The sequence below is a fragment of the Carassius carassius genome, chromosome 28, assembly GCF_963082965.1.
Source record: "Carassius carassius chromosome 28, fCarCar2.1, whole genome shotgun sequence".
NCBI lineage: Eukaryota > Metazoa > Chordata > Actinopteri > Cypriniformes > Cyprinidae > Carassius > Carassius carassius.
Genome location: NC_081782.1, coordinates 340042 through 359195, shown reverse-complemented (window position 1 = coordinate 359195; position 19154 = coordinate 340042). Strand labels below are relative to the sequence as shown.

At 41.4% G+C, this 19154-nt stretch overlaps 1 protein-coding gene across 3 annotated transcripts in view; it reads left to right on the top strand.

Moving 5' to 3' along the window:
• LOC132107629 (uncharacterized) overlaps nt 1-19154 on the top strand; it is a 68657-nt gene that overhangs the window by 8624 nt on the left and 40879 nt on the right. For 2 of the 3 annotated variants that reach the window (XM_059513726.1, XM_059513727.1), the window contains exons 2-4: nt 8774-9103; nt 9254-9577; nt 16394-16534. In XM_059513726.1, the coding sequence (XP_059369709.1) occupies nt 8774-9103; nt 9254-9577; nt 16394-16534 (795 nt within the window). The remainder of the gene's footprint in view (nt 1-8773; nt 9104-9253; nt 9578-16393; nt 16535-19154) is intronic. The other variant, XM_059513725.1, reaches the window with a different exon arrangement.

Genomic DNA, 19154 nt, shown 5'->3' with positions numbered 1-19154 from the left:
GTCGCTAACAAGCAACTAGCGGATGTTGGTCTAAGACATCTTGGAATTTTCAGCGCAGACAATAGAGGCAAGTCATTTAGCCATCGGTGCCACTGTGCTGCTAAGTCTACCGGCACCTCCTCATCCCAGTCGACTTTCATGCGGCACAACTCTTGAAAGATTGCCTTTGCTTTGAGAACGAATGGACTTGCAAATCCTAAAGGATCATAGATGGAACTGGTAGTGCTCAATACTCCTCTCTTTGTTGCAGGTTTGTCCACAGCTTTGACATCGAATGTGAAGCAATCTCTTTCAACATCCCAAAGGACACCCAATGTTCGTTCAAATGGCAAATCCTCCTGGTCAAGGTTAACCTCATGTAACGACTTTGCCCAATCATCAGTTGGTATTGATTTCATCACATCCTTAGAATTGCTTAACCATTTGGTTAATCTAAAGCCTCCACAGGTGAGTAGATCACGGAGTTCGGAAGCAAGTTTAATGGCGACCTCCACTGTTGGTACCGACTTAAGACAGTCATCGACGTAGAAATTTCTTTTCAAGGTTTCCAAGGTGTCATTAGAGAAGTTTCCACGGTTGTCTTCAGCCACTCGTTGCAAGGCAAAATTGGCAACACTGGGACTCCAGACACCTCCAAAAAGGTGAACCATCATACGGTAATGCTTAGGTGGTTTGTCCGGGTCATTGTCCTCCCACCACAGGAAGCGAAGCACATCTCTTTCATCAGATGGCACTCGGACTTGATAAAACATGCTCTCAATGTCCGCATTCAGAGCAACAGGTTCTTGCCTAAACTTGAGAAGAACTCCTAGTAGCTTATTGGTAAGGTCTGGGCCTTGGTAAATATGATCATTCAATGAAGTACCTTGGTACCGTGCTGCACAATCATAGACAATACGAACCTTCTCCGGCTTGCGCGGATGTAGCACCGGATGATGTGGTAGGTACCACACACAACCATCATCTCTGTTAATGTCAGTGACTTCTTCTGCATATCCTTTCAGCAAAGAGTCTCTGATACCTTCTGTATACTTGTAATGCAAAATCGGGTCCTTCTTTAACCTCTTTCCTAGAAGGTCTAATCGATGTTTGGCTATTCCGTAGTTATTGGGCAGTCGTGGTGGATGTTCTTTGAAAGGGATTGGTAGAGTATAATGACCTTCCTCTTTGACTGCTTGCTTGTTCCATAGATCAACAACTTGCTCATCGACTACTGACAGTGAGTTATTGTTCATGTGTACTGGATCATCCAGTTTCCAAAATCTTTCAACAGCTTGTTGTAGAGTGTGGTCAGCTTGAATGAAATTGGCAGAAACAGAGGTTGAACCATCAGCTACTCCCATGAAGTGTCCACCCCAGGCCAGTTAGAATCGCATAGGGTTCGCCTGATTCACCGCAGCGTGTTTCACGAGGAGCAAGTATGTCTGGTTGGTCTAGACCTATCAGCAGGTGAACCTCATCAGCTAGATCAACGTCAGGTAAACTGATTTCATCAGCAATTTCCTTCAGGTGCGGCCATTGGAACACCTCATGCTGTGTGACAAAGTTGTCTAGACTTATGTTCAGGTGATCCCGACAGAGCACTCCTTTCATCAGGTAAGATTTCCTTTGTTGAGCATCTTCAACTCGTAGGTCCACCGCTAAGGTGACCACGTTGAGATTTTTGGTCTCCATGGTGTTCAGTTTAATGTTCATTTTGCGTGACTCCAGTTTAAGAGCGTGAACTAACTTCTTAGAAACAAATGTCCCATTAGAGCCACTGTCAAGCAAAGCAAAGACATTCATAGAAAATCTGTTGTGTCTGTCTGAAACCACTACTGGCACGATGGGAAGTGCAATCTTCTTTCGACTGGCTTCAATGCAGTTTCTAGTGGCATGTGCTTGAATGGCTTGAGGCGGGTCAGCAGTTGGCTCACCTCCAGTAGCTTGATTAGTAGATTGGCCGTTGTCGTTATTGTTAGAAGCTACAATGGCGGAGTGCAGCCAACTGTTGTGTTTTTTCCCACATCCAGGCACCTTGCATACCCAAGTGCGAGTACAGACTGTGCTGCGATGACCTTTCATGAAACAGTTCAGACAGAGTTGCTTTTGTTGAACAAAGGCCAAACGCTCTTGAACAGACAGAGCTCTAAAGGCTTGACACTGGTTCAGAAAGTGTCCGTCAGTGCACTTTGGACACTTAAATCTTGATGTTGGTTTTGGTGTGGATGATGTGGTGCATTCATTAGTAACTGACACTGTTGCAAATGTCTGCTTTTTCTTATTGAAAGTTGACTTAGTACTTGGTTTAGAACTTGCTGGAGAATTTCGACTGGCAGAGCTAAGGAGATTCCCAAAGATAGGATCTGCTCTCTTATCAGCTTCTGATTGAACAAGACTGACTATGTCATCTAACTTTGGCAAGCGACCAGACTTGATTATCTCATAGTTTATTGTGAGCCATCTTTTCTTTATGTCTTCAGGTAGCTTTTCCACAATTTGTAGCAAAGTGCGTCCACCATTCAGCTCTTCCTCACACTTCATTGCCTTCAAAGTGTCTCGGCAGCTGCACAGAATGTCTGCGAAGCTTTGCAACTGCTTGTTGTCTTTAATATCTTTGTGATTAAGCACCTTGTCAACCCATGCTTGTGATATCGCGTATGGATTGCCAAAACGTCTCTTCAGAATAGCCATGGCTTCAGCATAGCCCAGGCTAGAGTTGGGGTTGTACAAGCAATGTGAGATAGCATCTCTAGCTTGGCCGACAGTATACTGATGCAGTCGAGTGAGTTTCTCTTGATCTGGCACTGTCTCTTTATTAATCACAGAGGAGAACAATCTCATGAACTGCCAGAACTTTAAGGGTTCTCCATCGAACTTGATGATGTCAACTGGTGGTAGATGCATGGAATCGATGTGTGACTGATATTGTTGCCTTGATAGGTCTAGTAGTTGGCATAGAGAATTCTCATTCACTGCTGAAAGTGAGGAACGGAAGTTAATGGATGGGTTACCTGAGACAGGAGTGGAAAAGTCTTTATTTATTGTTGTTAACTCAGCCTTTCGACGATTTTCCTCCATCTCAGCATCTTTGAGTTTCAGTAAGCTTTTCAGTCCATCCATTTCCAATTCTGCATGCTGAAGTTGTAATTTAAACTCTGCACGTAGGCGTTCTTCCTGTCGAGCAATGAACATGGAAAACTCTTCCTTTTCTTTCTGTCTTAGATTTTGTAGCCCTTGAAGCTGGGTAGACAGCTGGTCTACAGAAGACATTGGAGATTTAGCAGCTTCATCAAACCTCCGCTCTTCCTCTTGGAAGTCAAGTCCATCTGAGGATTCTATGTTTGGATCCTCCATTGATGGCTTAAAGTCCTCAAACCAGCTCAAGACTGAGTGCTGCAAGTCTTGAACATCACGCAAGACCGATGTTAAATAGCCCTTAGAAGCATCAAGGTCATCATCATCTTCTAATGTTTTATGGTACATGTCATGAATTTCATTAAACCGCATAACAGCCTCATCCAAAGCAGCAAGTTTCATCTCCACTTCTTTGGGCTGGTTACCGTTCATAGAAGTTGTAATCTGTGTCATCAAGCGTGTCACTGTAGCCTTTGCACATCCACGTTGACGCTTGAGACATTTTTGTTGTTGATCAGGAGTTACACTTGTTTCTGAATCTTGGTCCATGTTGTCATTAATCTTCTTAACTCCTCGTGTTTGACTTTAATGTTACCCATAAAAATGATAACATTAACTTGGATTTTGTGGTTTTCTTTTCTTTATTCCACTTGTGTAGAACTCACAATATACACATTTAGGTGTGTGCGCGGTCAAACTGTAAATACAAACAATTCACATTTAGTATCCAGTAATGGTTTCACTTCTCACATAAGTTTCTACAACATAACATCAGACGATGATAAACATTAAAGTATAAATCAAAGATATTCCCTACAACGCAAAAATCACGTGTGGTATAGCTATTAGCATTAAACAATGTGTGTGATAAACATATTAGATCTGTTTAATGAATAAATGCAACATATATTGCTTAAATATGACAATAAGCAATATTATCTTATATCAAACCAAACATAATAGCTTAAACACATTTGGCGTTTAGGCGCTAATCGCAAATAGCGATCTACATAATGATTTTAATACACTTATAACAACAAAAAGTTACTCACCACGCTGGGAATATATAGTTTAGATTAAGGGTTTTATCTGTAGTTGTTAGAACATTAGAAAGTCTGCATATGAGCATCAACAGGGCTTTCACACTCAGATCGGTTCAGTTCAGTTTTTTTTTCTTTCACTTGCGCTGCTTCCTAGGTGATCACATGAGCCCACAGAATCCACGTCCTTAAAGGGGCAGCACCCTACAGCCCGCCTTCTGAAATATGAAATGTGCTGTGATTGGTCTGCTGGGCCAGTGTGTGTTGTGATTGGTCAGCTGTGATTGGTCTGCTGGGCCAGTGTCAAAGTCAAAGTCACCTTTATTTATATAGCGCTTTAAACAAAATACATTGCGTCAAAGCAACTGAACAACATTCATTAGGAAAACAGTGTCAATAATGAAAAATTATAGTTAAAGGCAGTTCATCATTGAATTCAGTTATGTCGTCTCTGTTCAATTAAATAGTGTCTGTGCATTTATTTGCAATCAAGTCAACGATATCGCTTTAGATGAAGTGTCCCCAACTAAGCAAGCCAGAGGCGACAGCGGCAAGGAACCGAAACTCCATCGGTGACAGAATGGAGAAAAAAACCTTGGGAGAAACCAGGCTCAGTTGGGGGGCCAGTTCTCCTCTGACCAGACGAAACCAGTAGTTCAATTCCAGGCTGCAGCAAAGTCAGATTGTGCAGAAGAATCATCTGTTTCCTGTGGTCTTGTCCTAGTGCTCCTCTGAGACAAGGTCTTTACAGGGGATCTGTATCTGGGGCTCTAGTTGTCCTGGTCTCCGCTGTCTTTCAGGGATGTAGAGGTCCTTTCTAGGTGCTGATCCACCATCTGGTCTGGATACGTACTGGATCCGGGTGACTGCAGTGACCCTCTGATCTGGACACAGACTGGATCTGGTGGCCACGTTGACCTCGGAACAAAAGAGAAACAGACAAATATTAGCGTAGATGCCATTCTTCTAATGATGTAGCAAGTACATAGGGTGTTATGGGAAGTGTTTCCGGTTCCGGTTTACCTAATTAATGCAGCCTAAAAATCCTTTAACGGATTTGGATAATAAAAGCATATTAGTATGTTATGTGTATGCCAGGTTAAAGAGATGGGTCTTTAATCTAGATTTAAACTGCAAGAGTGTGTCTGCCTCCCGAACAATGTTAGGTAGGTTATTCCAGAGTTTAGGCGCCAAATAGGAAAAGGATCTGCCACCCGCAGTTGATTTTGATATTCTAGGTATTATCAAATTGCCTGAGTTTTGAGAACGTAGCGGACGTAGAGGATTATAATGTAAAAGGAGCTCATTCAAATACTGAGGTGCTGAACCATTCAGGGCTTTATAAGTAATAAGCAATATTTTAAAATCTATACGATGTTTGATAGGCAGCCAGTGCAGTGTTGACAGGACCGGGCTAATATGGTCATACTTCCTGGTTCTAGTAAGAACTCTTGCTGCTGCATTTTGGACTAGCTGTAGTTTGTTTACTAAGCGCGCAGCACAACCACCCAATAAAGCATTACAATAATCTAACCTTGAGGTCATAAAAGCATGGATTAACATTTCTGCATTTGACATTGAGAGCATAGGCCGTAATTTAGATATATTTTTGAGATGGAAAAATGCAGTTTTACAAATGCTAGAAACGTGGCTTTCTAAGGAAAGATTGCGATCAAATAGCACACCTAGGTTCCTAACTGATGACGAAGAATTGACAGAGCAACCATCAAGTCTTAGACAGTGTTCTAGGTTATTACAAGCGGAGTTTTTAGGTCCTATAATTAACACCTCTGTTTTTTCAGAATTTAGCAGTAAGAAATTACTTGTCATCCAGTTTTTTATATCGACTAAGCAATCCATTAGTTTTTCAAATTGGTGTGTTTCACCGGGCTGCGAAGAAATATAGAGGTGAGTATCATCAGCATAACAGTGAAAGCTAACACCATGTTTCCTGAGGATATCTCCCAAGGGTAACATATAAAGCGTGAAGAGTAGCGACCCTAGTACTGAGCCTTGAGGTACTCCATACTGCACTTGTGATCGATAGGATACATCTTCATTCACTGCTACGAACTGATGGCGGTCATATAAGTACGATTTAAACCATGCTAATGCACTTCCACTGATGCCAACAAAGTGTTCAAGTCTATGCAAAAGAATGTTGTGGTCAATTGTGTCAAACGCAGCACTAAGATCCAATAAAACTAATAGAGAGATACACCCACGATCAGATGATAAGAGCAGATCATTTGTAACTCTAAGGAGAGCAGTCTCAGTACTATGATACGGTCTAAATCCTGACTGGAAATCCTCACATATACCATTTTTCTCTAAGAAGGAATATAATTGTGAGGATACCACCTTTTCTAGTATCTTGGACAGAAAAGGGAGATTCGAGATTGGTCTATAATTAACTAGTTCTTTGGGGTCAAGCTGTGGTTTTTTGATGAGAGGCTTAATAACAGCCTGTTTGAAGGTTTTGGGGACATATCCTAATGACAATGAGGAATTAATAATAGTCAGAAGAGTATTCTGGAAGCACCTCTTTTAGGAGCTTAGATGGTATAGGGTCTAACATACATGTTGTTGGTTTAGATGATTTAACAAGTTTATACAATTTTTCCTCTCCTATAGTAGAGAATGAGTGGAACTGTTCCTCAGGGGGTCTATAGTGCACTGTCTGATGTGATACTGTATCTGACAGCTGAATGGTTGCAATTTTATCTCTAATAGTATCGATTTTAGAAGTAAAGTAGTTCATAAAGTCATAACTGCTGTGATGTTGGGAAATGTCAACACTTGTTGAGGCTTTATATTTCGTTAATTTAGCCACTGTATTGAATAAATACCTGGGGTTATGTTTGTTTTCTTCTAAAAGAGAAGAAAAGTAATCGGATCTAGCAGTTTTTAATGCTTTTCTGTAGGATATGTTACTTTCCCGCCAAGCAATACGAAATACCTCTAGTTTTGTTTTCCTCCAGCTGCGCTCCATTTTTCGGGCTGCTCTCTTTAGGGTGCGAGTATGCTCATTATACCATGGTGTCAAACTGTTTTCCTTAACCTTCCTTAAGCGTAAAGGAGCAACTGTATTTAAAGTGCTAGAAAAGAGAGAGTCCATAGTTTCTGTTACATCAAGTTCTGAGGTTTTGGATATGCTAAGGAATATGCAGTGTGTGTTGTGATTGGTCAGCTGTGATTGGTCTGCTGGGCCACTGTGTGCTGTGATTGGTCAGCTGGGCCAGTGTGTGTTGTGATTGGTCAGCTGGGCCAGTGTGTGTTGTGATTGGTCAGCGGGGTCAGTGTATGTTGTGATTGGTCAGCTGTGATTGGTCTGCTGGGCCAGTGTGTGTTGTGATTGGTCTACGCTGCCAGTGTGTGTTGTGATTGGTCAGCTGGGCCAGTGTGTGTTGTGATTGGTCAGCTGTGATTGGTCTGCTGGGTCAGTGTGTGTTGTGATTGGTCAGCTGGGCCAGTGTGTGTTGTGATTGGTCAGCGTGTTTTGTGATTGGTCAGCTGGGCCAGTGTGTGTTGTGATAGGTCAGCTGTGATTGGTCAGCTGGGTCAGTGTGTGTTGTGATTGGTCAGCTGGGCCAGTGTGTACATTTACATTTATTCACTTAGCGACTTACAATTGCCACATATGTCAGAGGTCGCACACCTCTGGAGCAACTAGGGGTTACTCTCTCCACCTTCAATACCACGACTTAGGTGCCCTTGAGCAAGGCATTGAACCCCCAACTGCTCCCCGGGCGCCGCAGCATAAATGGCTGCCGACTGCTCCGGGTGTGTGTTCACTGCTCTGTGTGTGTGCATTTCGGATGGGTTAAATGCAGAGCACAAATTCTGAGTATGGGTCACCATACTTGGCTGAATGTCACTTCACTTTCACTCACTTTCTCTTTTAAGTGTCTTGCTCAGGGACACATTGGTGTCTCACAGTGGATTCGAACCCGGGTCTCTCACACCAAAGACATGTGTCTTATCCACTGCGCTAGCACCACCCCTACAGTGTGTGTTGTGATTGTTCAGCGGGGCCAGTGTGTTTTGTGATTGTTCAGCTGGGCCAGTGTGTGATTTGCCAATGAAAAAGGGAAAGCTAGCATATCTCTGACACAGTGTTAACACTCGTTGTCTTCTCTAGTGCAGCTCGAGCAGGTCTTGTCCCATTCGTCAGTATCTGTGATATTACAAATCCCTGAAAATATGCATTGTAGTCCAAACGAGTCGTTAGCTGTAGTTTTTTCTGTTAAATAAAAGATCTCCTTTTGAAGTGGACTGAGCTTTGTAACTTTGAGGATCTTTTTTATGCTCAAACAGCAACATTATAGACTAACTAAAGTTGAAAGACTGAAAAACCATTATAGGACACCTTTAAAAATCCTTTATACATTGATGATCCCTTACTTATTTAACATCACAGCTCACATAACGTTGAATAATCTGAGAAGAATATATGGATGCTTACGCTTTGCCATTGCTGTAGAACATTGTTTTGTATTCTTTTATACCAGTTAAGTTGTTTCAACAAACTGATTTGTTTTACTCAAATGTTTCAGTCAGTTCTCTGAGGTTACTAAACTAATCTATTTCTATAATAATTCATTTATGTTCTGCAGGTGTTTGTAATGCAGAAACTGAAGAGAAAATGTCAGTGATGGAAGGAGATCCTGTAATTCTACACACTAATCTTTCTGTAATACTGAACGATGATACTATACTCTGGGGATTTGGACCTAAAGAATCAGTCATATCTACAATAACTAGAAAGAGCGACTTGACCTCATTCTTTGTCACAGAAGAAGTGAGTTTCGCAGGCAGATTGCAGGTGGACCAACAAACTGGCTCTCTCACCATCAGAAACACCAGGAAGATACACTCGGGACAATATAAACTAACAATCTCTAGCAAAAGGACCACATCCAGGATATTTCATGTAAATGTCACTGGTGAGTATCGCAAGATAATCTCTTTAATTTAATGAAGTGATATTGTTTCAGCTTTCATGATATCACACACTATGATTTCATGCTGCAAGCATCTTACATGGACAGTACAAAATATCTTTATAAATAAATTATGGTCCATTTGTTTTCCAGATGTGGTTGGAGAGACAGATGGAGTGAAGTCAGTGTCAGTGAATGAAGGGGAATCTGTGATTCTACAGAATGATGCTGCTGAATTACAGAAAGATGATCTGGTAATATGGAGGTTTGGAGATAAAGGCATCCTCCTGGGTAAAATCGATTTTGGAACTAAAGAGCACTCATTAAATGATGCTGATGAACGATTCAGAAACGGTCTACAACTAGATCGAAATGGATCTCTGACCATCACAAACGCCAGAATCGAACACGCTGGGCTGTATGAAGTACAGATCAAAGGCCGCGGGAGCTCAAAGCTGTTCCTTGTTTCTGTCAGGGGTGAGTGTCAGATTTAATTAAATGTAGCGGACACTGTCCTAATGATGGACAAAACTTTACTGATGATTTGAAGTTTTATTACTTGTCCATTTAGTCTATAAATCACCGTAAGAGCTGAAAAATATACATGAACATTATTAGACATATTCAGCGATTTTCAAAAATACTTGTTTTAACTAACAGTATACAAATACACAAAACTTATGCCTTCTCTGGGTGTGCTGAATAAACTTATAAACAGTCCTTTCGTGCAGGAGTTCTGTCAAGCCGTCATGAAGTGTTTACTCTCCGTACCATTTCTCATTACTTACTCTGAGCACTGAAAGCAGATTCTGATTCAAAATAAAAATCCTCCATAAAGAACGGAAATAATACAATCATTAGACAATTTTAAACATACAAAATATATCAAAGGCAACACAAAACGAGTAGAGAAATCAAAGATAACTCTTATTAAAGTTTGTAACACCCACCAAATTATAAATGTTTCTCAAACATTACATATTTTCCACTTATAACATTCGTGTGCATGTAAAGTGCAATTAAGTCCTTTAGAAGATGCATTTACTCCACTTCCAACAACAAGACCAACTTCTGAGCTGGCCTTTCTACTATTGAGATTGTATGAATCCATTCTTGTTTAGTCTTTTGTCAACAAGTGCTACTTTGGCCTTTCTTACCAGTCCATCTGGGCTCAGAACAGTCTCTATAATCCTTCCTAATCTCCATTCACTCCTTGGTAATGTTTCATCGTTTCATCGGAGAGTGGATCATCCCAGCCTGTCCCTTGGTGACACATTTCTTGCAGAATTATTTTGCCTTTGAGAACATATGGAGCTACAAAGCCTAAAGGATCATATATGGAGGCAACAGTTGACAGTATGCCACGGCGTGTTGTAGGATGACCTTTTAGTGGGATATGAAATTTAAAGCTATCACTCTGTATGTTCCAATGAATACCTAACGCTCTCTCAAGCGGCATGTCCATGAAAGTGAGATCTTTTGTTTCAAAGTTTACAGCACATTCTGATGCTGGTATGCTCTGTAAAACAGTGTCATCATTTGATACAAACTTACGAAGTCAAAGACCACCCTTTGCACACAGCTCCCATGCTTCTCTTGTCAACTGAATGGCCTTCTCTATTGTCTCTGCACTTGTAACTCCATCATCGACATAAAAATCTCTCGTGATGAACTGAGCTCCTAATGCTTGTGACTAACTGCTCTAATTGACCAGGTATCTTAATCCATAGTTCGCGCAACAGAGCGAGGACTCCAGGTCTCTGCTGTATCCTGAGTTGGTATGTGATCACGATTAACAGGAATACAGTCCTTTGTGTAGACTGGAGGAAGACTGATATGTACTGATGAATTTGAACCTCTTACACGAAAATCAGATACTCTTTTACTCTTAATGATCACACTATCATGTCTCCTATCATGGTGGTTAGCTTGAGTTTCACTGGAGTTTCACTGGGTGACTGGCCTCTTGCAGTGCATTACTGATTTCTTCGTCAATGAAAGTAGTGTCACTCTGTGTGTCTAGCAAAGCATGCACAAGCTGTTCATTGGAATGATTTTTAACTGACGACACCCATACATGTTCAATCATAGATGTAATGACTGACTGACCTTCACTTGTGATAATAAGTGACATGGCATTAGTAGTCTCACTTTCAAGTGCATGCACATTGCTTACCATGGGCAATGGTTGTTCTCTATTTCTGTGCTTGTCATAGCTTTAATCATGAAGACATGTGGGATGTCTATTCTGATTCTAATGTTTCACTGAAGCATGCGGCTTGTAAACGCACATACAGAAAACAAAGGAGCGAGACTTTGTTGTTTTTTAATTAAATCTTTTTTTTACTGTTTGCTTCATGCTCAGAGGAATGAGACATAATTCACCCCAAGAAGATGTGCTGAGGATTACCTCAGGATTTCCTCAGAAAAAAAGAATGAAGCACTTTATTCAGCAGAGATCATAGAATCACATGGCATCGCACAGTGATCCACAGTCCTGGGAACAGCAGAACAAGAACACAGGTTAGCGTAACACTGAGGTGAGTATATGTTACGTCTGACTTGAAGGCGCTGGGAGATAACTGCGAGGATCTTTCCTGTTGGAGGCTTGACAGGGAACTGAGGTGCGGGTGAGTGTATTTATAGTGCTCTTGATTGGATCCGTGATACGTGGCAGTTGTGGCTGGTTAATAGTCAGGTGACTGGGAGCGCTGATGATTGGTGGGGCCCAGGCTTGCCATATCCCGGACACTACCCCTCTACCTCTGGGTCCTGGAGCGGGCTTTTCGAGATTCTGGGTTATGAAAGTCTGTGAGTAAGTTGGGGTCTACGATATCTTGACGTGGTACCCAACATCTCTCCTCTGGTCCATAGTCCTCCCAGTCTACCAGGGGGAGAGTGGGAGTTGATAGCCTAAAATACATTCAAAGGCAGTGAGGTTAGTGGATGATTGACAGAGTCAGTTTTGTGCATACTCAGCCCAGATGAGGTAACGGTTCCACAGGTTCTGGTTCTGGTGGCAGAATGTCCTTAGGAAGTGACTGATGTCTTGGATTTTGCGTTCTGTTTGTCCGTTGGCCTGGGGATGATAACCAGAAGTGAGACTGACAGTGACATGTAATAGAGAAAAGAAGGCCCTCCATACCCTCGAAATAAATTGTGGTCCCCGATCAGAGACGATGTCTTCTGCGATCCCAAAGTTCTGGAACACGTGTTCGAACAATAACTCGGCAGTCTCATAACTGGGCATGCGGGTGGCATGGGTTGCTGTTGAGCTTTTTCTCTAAGCAATTCGTCTAAGTCCCATTGAATGGGATTTACAAATAAATCCCACTCTCCACCCTCAATACCACGACTGAGGTGCCCTTGAGCAAGGCACCGAACCCCCAACTGCTCCCCGGGCGCTGCAGCATAAAAAATGGCTGCCCACTGCTCTGGGTGTGTGCTCACAGTGTGTGTGTGTGTTCACTGCTCTGTGTGTGTGCACTTCGGATGGGTTAAATGCAGAGCACAAATTCTGAGTGTGGGTCACCATACTTGGCCGAATGTCACTTCACTTCACTTCACTTCCATTTATTTTTTTAGGGGAAGTCGTGGCCTGGTGGTTAGAGAATCGGACTCCCAATCGAAGGGTTGTGGGTTTGAGTCCCGGGCCGGCAGGAATTGTGGGTGGGGGGAGTGCATGTACAGTTCTCTCACCGCCCTCAATACCACGACTGAGGTGCCCTTGAGCAAGGCACCGAACCCCTAACTGCTCCCCGGGCGCCGCAGCATAAATGGCTGCCCACTGCTCCGGGTGTGTGCTCACAGTGTGTGTGTGTGTGTTCACTGCTCTGTGTGTGTGCATTTCGGATGGGTTAAATGCAGAGCACAAATTCTGAGTATGGGTCACCATACTTGGCCGAATGTCACTTCACTCACTTTTTTAGAAATAACTTTTTGGGTAAGATAGGCTCTGGTTCCTCTGAATTTTCCTCCAAGGCGTACCATCTGGACAGGGTATCCGCTCGGGTGTTCTTGGATCCAGGGCAATAAGCGATCTGAAAATGAAACCGAGTGAAGAAAAGAGCCCACCTGGCCTGGCGAGGGTTAAGTCTCTTGGCTTCCTTTAGATATTGCAGGTTTTTGTGATCGGTCAGCACAAGAAACGGTTGCCGGGCCCCTTCCAGCCAGTGTCTCCATTCTTCCAGCGCCAACTTTACTGCGAGGAGTTCTCGGTTGCCATAGTTCCTCTCTGCAGGGGACAACTTTTTTGAGAAGAAGGCACAAGGCATGGGTTTAGTAGCGTTTTCAGAATACTGGGAGAGAATTGCGCCGACGCCTGTCATGGAGGTGTCCATTTCAACTATAAATCTTTTTTCAGGATCTGGGTGTTGTAACAAGGGGGCTGTGGTAAACGCCTTTTTCAGCATCTGAAAAGCCTGCTCCACCTCGGGTGTCCAGTTGAGTATCTTGAGTTTTCCTTTTAAGAGAGAGGTAAGTGGGGCAGTAATCATGCTATACTGGTTAATAAATCTGCGGTAGAAATTTGCAAACCCAAAAACCTTTGTAGTTCCTTGATGGTCTTTGGAGTAGGCCATGACGTAATGGCTTGGGTCTTCTTGTTGTCCATCTTTATCCCCTCTCTGTTTATAGTGTAGCCGAGGAACTCAATGGCTTGTTGATGGAAGACACACTTTTCAGCTTTTACAAATAAGGAGAAGTCTCTGAATCGTTGGGAGTATTTTGGCCACATGGCACTGGTGATCCTTTTCATTTGAAGAATATATGAGAATGTATACTAGAGCAAACTGGTTCAGGTACTCACGTAGGACTGAACGTCCATGAAACTCTGGAAGACGGATGGAGCAGTAACAAGGCCATACGGCATCACGAGATATTCGTGGATGGCTGGATGTATCCTTGCCTGAGGGTTTTTCCCAGTCTTCCAGTCAATAAAGGGCTGGTGTTGAATCAGCCATGGTCGGCCCAGTATTAGTTCTGCACGACTATTGTTTAATATCAATGGGGAGAATGATTCCTGGTGGTCAGGTTCCACACTAAGAACAATTGGAGTGATTTGAGAGGTTACGTACCCTTTATTTATAGCTTCTCCTGTGACTGCTTGGATGGAGTAGGGAGTTGGAGTCCGTGTCCTTTGGAGACGGTGGGTCTTGACGAACTTTCCTGAAATGAAAATTAACGAAACTGACAATGGTGGTAGCCTCGACATCGAGGCCTCTAAACTTCAAATTCACAGAGATGGTTAGTGGTGTACAGAAGATTGAGGAAGGACCGAACTCACCAATCATTGGTCACAGCTTCACATGCATCAATTTTACGTCTTAAATCTGCAGTAGGTGTAACATATTCCCTTATGTCACTGAAGAGTTTCAGAATATTATTCTTTTTGTCCTCAAGAGAGCCATTTCTGCCAGCTGTTTATCAGTTATGTCAGTTTTTAAGTTCTGTCTTGATTTACGAGATTCTAACTTCCATTGCTCATACTAAGTGGTTAATCTTTTTTCTTTCTTACAGCATTCATCTTTCTGATAAGCAAGCATTATCTCCGTGGGCATATGTGGACATTCTGAACGTCGAGTGAGTTCTTTACTGTGCACTTTATTTTATTTCTTTTGCCTGAAATTCAGGTGTATCTTTATCCTTACGTTCAACTGCTCCATTTTTATCCTTTTCACCTTCTATTTCCATCTGAAGCAGGCTTTCAGATTCCTGTTCATCCGTATCCATTTCCACAGTGAACTCGTTGAATACAGCGTCTCTGCTCCGTAGACCATAACGCTGATTCGGACGTGCAGCAAACCATCACTTTACCATCTTAAGCATGCATGTGCATCGGGGATCTGAACCAGCGAAGGTGAAGCTCTTACTGTAGTGGACCTGTCCAAATGATGGCTGAAACTTTACTGATGATTTGTAGTTTTATCACTTGTCCATTTAGTCTAGAAATCACCGTAAGAGCTGAATGAAGCGATACAAAAATGTACATGAACATTATTAGACATATTCAGCGATTTTCACAAATAATTGTTTCAACTAACAGTATACAAATACACAAACCTTATGCCTTTTCAGGGTGTGCTGAATAAACTTATAAACAGTCCTTTCATGCAGGAGTCCTGTTAAGCCGTCATGAAGTGTTCGCTCTCCTTACCAGTTCTCATTACTTACTCTGAGCACTGAAAACAGATTCTGATTCAAAATAAAAATCCCCCATAAAGAACGGAAATAATCCAATCAATAGACAATTTTAAACATACAAAATATATCAAAAGCAAACAGAAAACAAATAGAGATATTAAAGATAACTCTCTAAAGTCTGTTACATTAAAGATCATAAGCTGGCTTCTATGTCTTACTATTACTATAGCTACATATACAAAAACAGTATTTTTAATGCTTTACAGTAGGGCTAGGCAATATGATATCAGCAGCAAAATTAAATATTACTGTAAAAATATTAGTAGCTGCATTCAGTTTTTTGTTGAATAAAATTAAATTTACAAGTCATTTCAACTTACATTACTTTGAACTGACTTATGTTGGCATGACTTTTTGATCATACAATTTTTAAGTAAAATAATTATGAACAATTATAAAGTTAAAATAATTATTTTAAAGTTAAAAAAATGATGTTGCCTTGGCAACTAACTGAAATAATTTTAAGCTGTGTCAAGTCACCTTTATTTATATAGTGCTTTTAAAAATACAGATTGTATCAAAGCGGCTTAACAGTATTAAAAAGGAATATATGCTGAAAGTAAATCATGAAGGAAAATCATCGGTTGATTTAATGAACATGACAGATATTTGTAGCACAAATTGTTTGTCTTTTTGAGTGGAATTTCCCCAAACCAAGAATGTCTCCCATAATCTCAAATGCAGTAGATTCACTGGGAAAAAGGTGGATAATTTGTAAGCACCGGGGAGGTGCTTCTTTTGCTTTTGAATTTGCGATCACACACACTCTGTGTACATAGAGTGGTTAGTACTGAGCACACATTTTACAAGATAATATATTTGTTAATGATGCTCAGGATCTGTTGTGCACCAAATCCTCTGCCATGGTCTTGTCAGTCAAATGACAGAGGAAGGTAATGTGATCGATGTATGAACACAGTTTAACACCAGTAACACAGATAACCAAAGCAAGCCTAAGGTCCACTATAAACTAATGTGGAAAGTAACATATTGAATGTGTATAGCCTAATGTACATGTCAACTACCTGACACCTGTCAGTCCTGAATCATGAACAATATTTTGTCCTCTAATAATTTACTGTCTCTTTTTAGCTGATTTGGGTTTGTCTTCAGCTGCCATAGCTGGAATAGTTGTTGCTGTTCTGCTGTTGGCTGGACTTTTAGCTGCTGTTGTGATTTACTATCGCCACATGATCTCTGAAGTAAAAAATCAAGAGGGTAAGTATTACCGTGGTATTTCTGCTTAGAACCTTTTGTTTTCATTTTATATTCCCTTTTCCTTCCCCTGCTCTGTAGGAAAAAAATCAATTCAAACATCATTTATTATGGTTTTACCACCGTCATTGCTTCGAACTCAGTAAAAAAATAACTCAATAACTCAAACTCAATTAGATTTTAAATAAATGATGATGTACTCCATCAAGTGTGTGTTTCAGACGTCCATCTATTTGATACGCTTTAGCACCTCCCAAATTTTCAATAAAACTGGGTTTAAGGCAGGGGACACAAATAATACAGCTAAAATTGTTCTTGTAGTGCCGCGTCACAACACGATAAATTCCAGACAGTAAATGGATTCACTGTACTATTTCTGACATAGTCAAGTTGTTTGCAATGGCTACATCAAGCTGTTGTGGTCATGTCACAGGTAACATTATTATTGCTTACACACTGGACTCATCAAAAAATACATTGGCATCAGCTGCATTAAAGAGAAAATAATCACTTAATTCGATATTTAAGTGAATAAAAACAGCCTTCCTTACTGGAGTTCCACAACTATTGACTTTGTTCTCTCTTACCGGACTTGTGTGTGTGTGTGTGTGTGTAAGGAGGGGAAACTCAAAATATTTCTAAATTAAAACACATTTTTTACCCATTTGCATTTGTGTTGTTTACTACTTACACAGTTACTTAAAGTGGAAAACATTGCTATTTACAATGAGCTGAACATGAGCTTCATGAGCTGAAGAGCTGAAGAGAGGAGGATTGTGTTGAATCTCACAAACAGTTGTCTAATAAGTGGATACTGGTCCAAGATGTCCAAATCCTTCCTTTGATCTTCTAACAAGTGCAATGTCTTCAGTTCAGATATGCTAAGTGTAGACTTGCCAGAGACCTCAGCATCTTTGGTAAAAATTAAAAGGTTTCCATTTCACCATCAGCAGGTGTTGAACTTAATTTGCTTTCAGTGACAAACACAAGGCCTGCTGCTGGAGCATTAGTTCATGGATTCTGTCTTTCCTCTGACAATTGACCTCAGGGGTGGGCGGATCGATCTAAATATCGATAGTATCGATGCCAACACTGGTATTGGTATCGGATCGATACAATTGTAATTGAATCGATATTTTAGTTTAAATATCTCTCATCTACGTTCATTATACTTTGCTTGTGTCTTCTACCTCTACAATCCTGAACAAACGCTGCTTTCACATCCTGCCCCACTTTGCTACTCCTCCCCCTCCTGCTGCTCTGCTGTGATTCGTTGTTGTGTCGTCACGTGACTCACTGACACAACGCGCCGAGGAGCAGCGAACAGATTGAGCGAAGCTGAGGGAATGTAATTGCACAGGTATATTTGTTCTTTGTTTGTTCTTCAGTAATAATTGTGTGCACTTTATTTCATTTGCTTTTAAAACCAGAAAAAAGGGAGAGATTTTTTTTTATTCTTTTTTTTTATTTTATTTTAAAAGGCTGTAAAGAAATCATTCTACAGTGCCTAATAACTAATAATTTTGTGGACTTCAATACATTAATAAAAAATATTGCCTAAATAATTGATCATTCATTCACCTCAGAAATAATGACATAGACCTACTGCACTCCCCTACACTTTTTTTTTTTTAAGTAAAAAGTATCATATTGGTATTGGTATCGGCAATACTGACCCTATATGTATTTGGTATCGGATCGATACCAAATTTTGCGGTATCGCCCATCACTAATTGACCTATCGCTAAGCCCCTCCCCTCAAATGCAGATGAACCAAAGGCAGTCGATTATCAGTTGCACGGGGAGTGGAACTCGGACATCTGTAGGTTTCAATGCCATAGAGAAACATCGGAAGATCTGAAGCTTTCATAATTTGTATAGGGTTTATGCTTCAAAAAAGGGAAAATTATGTGCCTGGGGAACCTTGAAACAATGATTCCTGGTATCTTGAGAGGATAGGCAATGGAATTAATTTTAATAAATTTCCTAAACCCAAACAAAACAGAGCAAAATGTCCCGATACATTCACCCCCAATCCCAATGAAGACAAAAACGTTTGTTTTCTGATTGTCATACTTTCATTAAGTTACAGCTTTATTGGAAAGCAGAACATACAGTAAATGTTATCTTGTGCTTTAGTGAGGTATCTCTGGTTAAAACTAGCTAAAGTTAAAGTTAGTGAGTCCATTCAAACCTAAATAGCGGACTAATTAACAATAATAAAATGATTTCTTGGCTGACACGCCTCTGCAGCATCACGTGGTGGTCGGGGACAGTGCCTCTGGACTGGCAGACCGGGGTGGTGGTCCCTCTTTTCAAGAAAGGGGACCGGAGGGTGTGTTCCAACTACAGGGGGATCCCACTCCTCAGCCTTCCTGGGAAAGTCTATGCCAGGGTACTGGAGAAAGGAATTCGGCCGATAGTCAAACCTTGGATTCAGGAGGAACAATGCGGTTTTCGTCCCTGTCGTGGAAAACTGGACCAGCTTTATACCCTTACCAGGGTGCTGGAGGGTTCATGGGAGTTTGCCCAACCAATCCACATGTGTTTTGTGGATTTGGAGAAGGCATTCGACCGTGTCCCTCGTGGCCTCCTATGGGTGGTGCTCCGGGAGTATGGGGCCCTCTGTTAAGGGCTG